Source organism: Mytilus californianus, unplaced genomic scaffold (assembly GCF_021869535.1).
Source record: "Mytilus californianus isolate M0D057914Y unplaced genomic scaffold, xbMytCali1.0.p SCAF_8, whole genome shotgun sequence".
Classification (NCBI taxonomy): domain Eukaryota; kingdom Metazoa; phylum Mollusca; class Bivalvia; order Mytilida; family Mytilidae; genus Mytilus; species Mytilus californianus.
In genome coordinates, this window is record NW_026262734.1 from 52,686,400 (window position 1) to 52,696,168 (window position 9,769).

At 32.3% G+C, this 9,769-nt stretch overlaps 1 protein-coding gene across 1 annotated transcript; it reads left to right on the forward strand.

Moving 5' to 3' along the window:
* Nucleotides 1–246: 246 nt before the first annotated feature.
* LOC127710594 (uncharacterized) lies at nucleotides 247–9,536 on the forward strand. Its single transcript, XM_052216543.1, has 3 exons — nucleotides 247–1,995; nucleotides 3,287–3,370; nucleotides 7,499–9,536. Exons 1-3 carry the CDS (start codon nucleotides 1,341–1,343, stop codon nucleotides 8,914–8,916), a joined length of 2,157 nt encoding a protein of 718 aa, XP_052072503.1. The 5' UTR covers nucleotides 247–1,340; the 3' UTR covers nucleotides 8,917–9,536.
* Nucleotides 9,537–9,769: the final 233 nt, after the last annotated feature.

The following is a 9,769-nucleotide window of genomic DNA, read 5'->3' on the forward strand; positions in this document are numbered from 1 at the left end:
ATATTATTTATATAATATATAAAATGATACATTGTCATGTTATCTTCTCTCTGGCTATAAAATATTTCAATCAGAAAAGCAATTTGTTTTGAAAAGGCAAGAATAGTGTCATTATAAGAAGTGCACATCTAAAAGACATTATTAAGATTTTTTTCTTAATTCACATGTGTTCCTATTTTATCATGTTTATTTCTCTATTTCCTGTATGTATTCCATTCGTAGTCAATTTTAAACAGTAATGCTATTTTGTGTTTTTCTTGCAGTTTTTTATCGACTTTTTCAATTAAATTTCACCGAACCATTTTTTTTTTATGATAAGAGAGAGGCGATGCCAAACCAGAAGGATATTCAAACTCATATGTCGATGACAAACTGACAACGCCATGACATAAAAAACAACGAAAAACAGCAAAGGAAAAAACACAACATAAAAGACAATTTAAACAATGAGCTACACGAACCATAGCAAAATCTGGGGTTGATCATGGTCTGAAAGCGTAAGCAGGTATGCCCCACATGTGTCAGTTGTTGTGTTGCCAAAGTAAATATGTATTCGGTGACAAATATTTAGATCATTTGAAATTGTATTGTTGTTAGTACTCTGTAATGTTATATCGCAATATTCTATAGATTTCTTTTGAGTTTTTGAGGGAAATTTTACTGCATTTATTTTGGAATTGATTTGTATTATAACTATCAGAACACAATAAAAACCTTGTGGAAGCAACCCCTCATTAAATCTCTGAAGGATTGTTTGTCATCATACACAATTGACCACACTACTGTGAGAAATAAACCATTTTGTTTAATTATTGTAACACAACATCATCGACACCCGTTGATCAAAAATTTGTATAGTAACGGTTATATGTCTTCATATGACTCGGACTATTCTTAGTATATCTAAGCACCATTTTTTCTGCATTCCTTGTAACACATAACGGATGCCATTGTGTGTATACGGCGCAGCAGTTTTTTTTTTACAATTTAGTTTTAAATACCCATTTTTGTCACTTGAGTACTTTACGTTACTCTTTAAAAATCATTTCTATTCCTTATGCATGTGTTTAGCTATGGCTTTATAATGTATGATATGTTGCTATGCCTTTTAAAAATCCATCATTTCAGAAACGCATAATTATTCATGCATAACGTTTATTAAAATGTTGATCCTTAACTTAGGGTATTTTTAGGTTTGATCTCATGATGCATATGTTTATGGTATGCTAATCATTTTCATGATATAAGATACAATGTACTATAGAAGCTAGTGATTACTAAAGACATGCCAGGTCCTATGATTTTCCGAACAAGAACTGCGAATTGACTGTAGCAAAGACATGGGAGCAAGGAATTCGACATTATCCCCAGGCTCTAGTGCGAACATAAGTAACTTTGTTAGATTATTCATAGTCTCTCAGACTGAGCTTCCAAACATACTTCGGGAATTGCTTTTGTTACAAGAGCCACCCGCGTCTCTTGATGGCGATATTCGTAATAACACGTACCTGTCTTATACACTGAGAGCCTTTGAATTAAGTGTCATAGCAACTGTCCGAACAAAACAATATGCTGATTTTGATGTTGCTCTTATGTACAAGATAATAAGAAATTTAAATTTAGTTCCACCGCAAACACAAGGCTGGGATAACCGAATTCCACCAAATTTGACAGAAACTACAATTGGAGATGATGTAGAACGTATCAGGCGTAGCCGGAATGATATTGTTCATAATGTGAATACAAATATCTCAGACTTAGAACTAGAGAATAGGTTCTCATTTTTTATAGACATTGCAAGTAGACTTGAAGTATACCTGAATAAACGGAACAGAGAATATGTGTCAAGAATAGAAAACGTTAAAACTTGCTGCATAGATCCGGAAACAGAACAAATGTACCTTCGACAATTGGGAATTCTGATTGAAAGAGAAGCAATAATGCAATTAAATATATCCGCGGTCAGTCATAGAGTTGATGAGCTGCGTCAACAAAGTAAGTAAGTCAAGAAACAGACAAGTAGCCAAATAAATAGTTTAGTGCTATGTTTAAATCTTATTCATTTTTTGGTGTGTGTTTGACAAACAAAATGGCACACATGTCATCTTTATTTTGACGAAAATTGATAATGAAGTATATCAATTAGAACCAAATACCACTCTAGAAGTCTTTGAGATTGTTTGACCGCACAACGAACCTTTATAACTGTGCACTCATTTTCAAAGTAGTTCCGTCAGGCAATAACATTTTTGATAAGATTTGATAGGTTCCATCAACAGCAAATTTCATGTATGCACTTAAGCACTTGAAAATAAATTGAATTTATCAATGACAAGATCCTTGCTAGACAAAAGGTTTTAAGATTTAAAACGGTGAATAATAAATGATATAATTAAATTGCTAGCACTTTGTTTAATACTGTATTTCACTAATAAAAAAAAGATTGTTTTTCTTTTGATGTTGTCCATTGACTCTTTCATACAAAACAATAACACTACACGTGTGCGTCACAGATAAAGTTCATTATAATGATACATGTATATAGTAGATATGTCTATATGTAAGAACTAAATCAGACAACGTGTGTCAAATATTTGACATTAGAACTTTAGATAGATTATTGAAGTAACCATTTAAATAATTATACATATAGTTATTGTGACAACTATCTGTTGATCGTATAATGACACATATTACGTACAATGGAATGAATATAATAAATGTAATTGTTTTTGCAATAGAACTATAATATGTTTAGAATTTTTATTTTTTAAGTTCTATATCATAAATGATCTTGTACCGATTCCCGCTGATGCATGATTACAATTGAAATTTGAAATGAATCAATTTTTTTTTAACTCTATATGACAATAATTTATCGAAAAAGAGAGGTAAAAGATGCAAAAGGGATATTCAAATCAATAAGTCGATAACGAACTGACAATGCAAGACAAAAGAAAAAAAAAACAAAAAAACGACCAAAGACAAGAAACAACGTACAAAATACAACATTGAAAACAAAAAACTTCATGATCTCATTTAATCCAGAAGAAAGTAGATCCTGCTCCATCTCAAGCATCCGCCGTGCTGCTCATGTAAGTCCAAACCTCGTGATAAGTCTAATTCGGTAGTTCACCTTCGCGAAAAATATAAATCTGGTTAACCTACTGTTTTCAATAAATGTTCTAAGAATCATTTTAGCGCAAAAAGACTCAAAATATGAAGACAGCCAATTAATCTGATTTAGGAAATTTATTCAGATAACATTAGGTATGATAAATTACAGATGAACTGGATATATCTGGTTTGAATACAAAAGTTGCTACTTTGCAAACTGAACAAGAAGAAACCATTCCTAAGAATATAAGAGGTAAGTGTACAGTATTTTTTCCACTATAATTCAACTCAATTCAAAGATAAATATATATTTTTATATCCAAACAATATCCAACTTACACGTACTTAGCGTGTGAGATGCTAGAAGTACTTTTTGTTCGTACTTTTTTAGTTTCGAATATAATTCTTTTTTCTGAATTGAGGTGGCCACTGAAAAATTTGCAGACACACCAATGTAGAATGTATGTTCTAATTCGATAGAAAACATGAATAAAAAAAGAATTTGCTGATTCTTATGGGTAAACATATGTCATATACATTCTCGTCTGAAACTACAAATTATCATGTTTCATTCGAATCAACAACGCAATGCCTGTAAATTAGGTTCTTTCTTCAGATTGGTAAATGTTAAGTATTTCATTTTCTGAAAATGAAAATCCAAACTTGTTCATGCCGTTTGAGAGTACTGATTTGTAAACCTTTATTTAAAAAATATTATTTCACACTTATTTAGTTTGATAAATGGCGGTAACAATCCTCTACTGGATGTCTCATAATTTTTTTTGTCTAAGACTACATCGATTTTAATCTAGTATAAAGTGGAATGTATTTCATAAAATACCCAACGTCCGTAGAGACTACATGATAAGACAAGGGTATGTGGTTGGACTGACAATAAAACAATTGTTTAACATCGGCTAAATATAACAGATTTATGAAATCATGGGTTACCGTAGGCGTCCAGCAATGTGCAAAACACAAACAGTCTTGACAAAGTGTGAAATAATTCAAACGACAAAACTAAAGATCTGATTGATAATTTGACACGTTAAAGATGACAGACAACAACACAAGACAAATGTGTGATGTAACATCACATTATACGATCGAACTGTAAAAATCCGTTTAAAAGGACTTGACTCATTATTTAGGCACGAAGCTAAGACAAAAAGTACCAATCTAAGAGTACTCAAAGTTTCTGAAAGCTACTATAAAGCCAAAAACAACTAATTAAGAAATTACATTCTCCCAGAATAAAGTATCAATAAGTACACACGCACTGCATTTACTGTAAAGACATAATGTATAAAAGTCTTACAAAGCACGTCCTTGTTAAGACCAAAATAAGTCTGCATTCCGACAGGGTGTAGGACAGAATATTTTCATATCAGTAAAGCAATACATAATTAGTAAGGTTTAATTGATCAATTACAAAATCTATGTAAGTAATCCTTTTAAACAGTATTTAAAGATCTAACTATGGTGTTTATTGATATCCTGTTAGAAAAAAATACATTTAAAAGATAAATAAGTTTAAATTGGTCGTTTCAAAATTGACGAGCTTTTAGACAACTTTTCTGGAAAATTACGACGTGAAATTCCGTTTTGAATAAGGTACAGTTATACTTCAAAATCAAATGTGTGTGTTTGTGCGAGAACTAAGTACAATATTTCAGTAATTTATAGTACCGACATCACTATTTGGTATTTATCAATTATACATAGGTTACGTTCATTGATAATTTAAAACGTCACTACAGACTCAAGTATAATGACCTAGAAGGGAGATATACACATCGTAAAAAGGACCAAAGGAACATCATCGTTCAAGAAAGGGAAACGATAAATAGCTATAAACAGTTTTCTTGATTATTAAGAGCAAACATGTAATAATGCTAATGTGTTGATTAGATGGAATTTAGACGGGTATTTACTGATTTTGGCCATAATCTGTGATTCATAATACAGTAATACAGGATCAAGACTGCTATTATAGAAACGTTATTGGTGCGAGCAGAAATACATACCACCTGTCATCTAATCGGAAGTCTGTAAATGTTTTAAAAACCGCACAAAATTATACTATCTGGCCTAATATGTACTATAAAGCGGTACGTATCTTCCGTTTGAGCCGCTTTGTCCATTTGTCTGCTGGTGCACCAGTTTACATACCCGTTACTTCTGTAATAGCATGCACATATGTTCATTGATTTATTGAAGGAATGTATCTCCCTCTCATATAGCATCATTATTTATCCAGTTTTAGGTTATATCAACTCTTCATAGTTTCTATAAGGTTTCGGATTTTCAGATATTTTGGCATAAACCATCACTTAAGAGACGCTCATTGTTACAAAGCGCATCATTGTTTTTTTTTTTATTATTATATTTTTTTACAATAAACATGTTATCTTTTATCTCAACATTATACCAATAACCATTCAAATGCCACCAAAAGGAGGGCAAAGACTCTCATTGGTAGTTAATGGCGTTAACAAAAAAGTCAACAAACATCACCATCGTGACTAAAAATACATTACGGGAAAATGCTTAAGTTGTCTTGTAAAGTAAGAACAATGAAGGATAGAGAAAATCGGCCGGTGCACAATTGTTTGGAATGTCAAGATCTCTCTTCATCCTGCTTGCACTAAAATTATCAGAGGACTCATAAAACACTTTAAATGACGTTCTTTTACTATCTTTGATCTTTTTGCCTAGTAACATAAAAAAATAGTTGTCTTATATCTCGTTAACTGTTAACTATGGTAGATAGATAGAAACTTTTAACAGCAAAACAGATCAACAAAACATTATGTACAAACTTGTTAAATTAATAAAACCATTGGATGACTCACTAAAAGTCATTGTCGACAAAAAAATAATAAGATTTTTAAAAAATGTTCATGCTCTTGAAAATTATGTCGAACAATTTGATAGCAAATTATAAACTGTAAACAGTAACTTATATGTCATGTTATTACAATCAGCTAGCGCTGAATAATGAGTATCTTCTACAATTATTAAAGACTGGTAGATACAGTATATGTAATAGTTTCATGCTTTCGTTTCTTACTTGTAGGACATTTCCCACTTCCAGCTTGGTATTTTCATTTCCGTCTTGACATTTCGCACTTTCATCCTACTCGTTCACTCCAAGTTGACAATGTTCACTTGCAAAATGACTATTCACTTCATACTTGACATATTTCACTTCTAGCTAGAAATTTCTCAATTCCAAGTTGACATTTCTCTGTTAATAACACTCATCATAATAAAACTTGAACGTGTGAAAAATGTTAACTTTTAAAAATTACAAGTTGGAAGTTTAAAATGTCGAGATGAAACTAAAAACTACAAAATTGATACTCAAAAAGGTTCAGTAATTTTAACGACAGAACTCCCTGCCCGGTTTTTCTTACACAAAAGCTTTATTGTAACAACAGTTAGCTATTTACATGTGTGCTCTGCGTTTCTATTTGTTTATTATTATGATGTGAGCAAAAAACATTGAATAATAACAAAATTTACATGTTTCATTACATGTCTAAGTACCTATTCTTTTCCGTACTCCTTTCAAATACAATATTACATTACTGAATGTTCATATTATTAGTCCCCTATTGACAAAGTCGATGGGGACTTTAGGTTGGGACTCCGTCAGTCCGTCTGTCTGTCTGTCCATTCGTCAGTCCAGTAAATCAGTTTTCCACACTTTCTTTCTTCGTGCTTGATGATACTGATTTGATATTTGATGTATTGTTTCACCATGACAAGTTACAGATCAAGTTCGAATTATATTCCGGTCTGACGATTTTGTGCAGAGTTATAATCCTTGAATTAAGAAAATTCACTAAAATATTCAGTTTTCCTTACTTTTTTCGTCATTCTTATAGAGGTTGATTTGCTGATTAGTAAATAGTTTTATCATGACATGTTACAGATCAAGTTTGAATTTTGGTCGGGTTTAATGATTTTGTGCAGAGTTATGGTCTTTGGACTTGGAAAATTCACTGAAATAATCAGTTTTCCTCCAATATTTCCGTCATGCTTGAAGATATTGACTTGATATTTGTTATATAGTTTACATGTACACTATGACAAGTTATAGATCAAGTTAGCATTTTGTTCCCATACAATGAATTGTTAACCGGTACCGGACTATGTTAGCCAGGCAATATTCACAAAATGCTTGTTTGTTAAGGAATACAGCAACTGGGAACATCAACGGCTTTTTTCGGGGTTTCTTGTTTCTGAGTCTCTGAGTCTCTGTAGTGTTTTGGGAACTTTTTGTCATCTATTTATGCCCTGGCGTTGTCAACTTCTCTCGACTAATTGGTTTTGATTGTCCCCTTGTATTGTTTGCCTCTGTTTTACATTATAGATCAAATTAACAAAGACACAGAAGAGTGGAAAATTAAAGACAACAAATTTGTACCTACAAGAGCAAGCGCTTATGTTTCCAGTCACCTGAATAAACAGAGCTGCGTGACACTGACAGGCAGTCCAGGGGAAGGAAAAACGTTTGTTGCTCGACATATCGCCCTTCAATTCGAGTCAGAAGGATATATGATTATTCCAATCCAAACACCAATAGATATAAGGGACTATTATACCCCTGGGAAACGAACTCTGTTTCTTATAGATGATATATGTGGTAACTTCATTGCAAACCAAACAACGCTTGAGAATTGGCAACAATTGTTGCCAAAAATTGAACAAATACTGGCAGACAAGTGTATCAAAATTATTGCAACCTGTAGATTGCAAGTCTATAGGGATGATAAATTCAATTCATTAGAGCCTTTTAATATATTTGAATGCAATTTAAGCTCAGAAGAAATGTGTCTTACTCAATCAGAGAAAACAAAATTGAAAGAAAATTACTTTGGTAACAAAAACTTCAATGACACTGCACAATCACGTGATTTTCTTCCTCTGGCATGTTCTTTGCAATGGCTTTCTGAAAAAGAAGGATCAGATGTTAACAACTTGTTTGGAAGTCCGATCGATTTCTATAAAAAAGAATTAGACAATCTTAATAGATATGGTGATGAAGGTAGGCACAAAATGTGTAGTCTTGTTTTATACGTCCTTTTTAATAATTATCTCGAGGAAACATGGGCCGAAGGTAGAATCACAGATGAACAGCGTCATGTTTTAGACGATGTATATTTGGCTTGCAGACTGAATACAGGTACACCAAAGACTCAACTCATGGATGCATTAGATACACTAGAAGGTTCACTAGTTTGTAAAAGAAACGCAGCATACAGTGCCATACATGACCAAATTTTTGATTTCATGGCTCATTACTTCGGTGGAAGAATGATGCGCTGTTTGATTGATCATTCTGATTCTTATTTCATAAATGAACGTTTTCAGTGGAAAACAATGAAGAATTTACATACAACTGACATTGCTTTCGCTATAGAGCTAACTGATGAAACTTTGCAGTTGTATTTTGACATATTAGTGAAAGACTGGTCAAAGGGCAAGGTAACAGTCGTAATTAACAACTCAAGCACACCATCTATACTTGTTCCTCATTCCTATCCATGTTACATTTTTCACTTCAAAAAAATCATGGAAGAGGATCAACATACCTGTATTTATACATCAGACCGTACTGCACTGGTTACCGAAATTTTGGATAACCAAACCAGGAACTTTATATCTGAGAAACAGGCTATGAGTGCTCTCAATTTTAGAATTCATTCATACATTTTTGTATTATTCAAAATTATCAGTAAATTGTGTTCTCTACAAGGTTCACCATTACTTCACCTTTCATCCATCTGATACCTTATAATTAAGGTGGTATGGGAGTCTAAAATAAAAATGATAGAATTTGTTCATACTTTGTCAAAACGTAGTATATATTAATATATGTTCAAAAATATAATAAAAATGATAGGTCACCACGCATTTTCTCAAGCTACAGGTTGTGACAAAATGACACATTTTGTATGGATAATACAGAAAAAAAACATCATTATGTGATTAGAAGCTAAACTAAATGTTAGAATTGTAAAATAAAATACGAAACGATAGCTTTTAGAAAATGCTTTGAGAATATAAAAAAAAAAGATAGGGTCACCGTATGATTTTTCCGGCTAAAATACAAAATAGTATATTCCATGTAGTCCTTCAGAAAATGCAGTTTTCAGAGTTACCTCCCCTTAAAATGCGAATTTCAAAACATTAAAAATCAACTAAAAATAATCTTTACTTGTATAAAAAATTGATATTTATAAGTTATGTGAAAATTCACTATATTTATCTGAATTCCTTCATCAAGTTTTGCTAACTTGATTGAAAATCTGGACCTTAGGTCCTCTGTTTTTACCATCCAAGATGCTACATAGTTTAACCTTTATGCGTAGGAACTATTTTGTTTTTAATACATGTACTACTTTTCAGTATGTTCTTTTCTGACCAGGCCCAATTAGGTGGTGTTACAGTACATCTTAAAAAGTCTATTCAATTATTTTTGCAAAGAATTCCGATCAAGCCGGTGCTAGGGGTCGTCTTAACTTTGCAGTGAGATGAGAGGTATGTTTTGCTTCTTGTTGAAGGCCTAACTGTGACTTTGAGATGAAAACAGCAATAAAAGCGCTATTCCTTTGCTGTGTGTGTGTGTGTATGCGGTTTG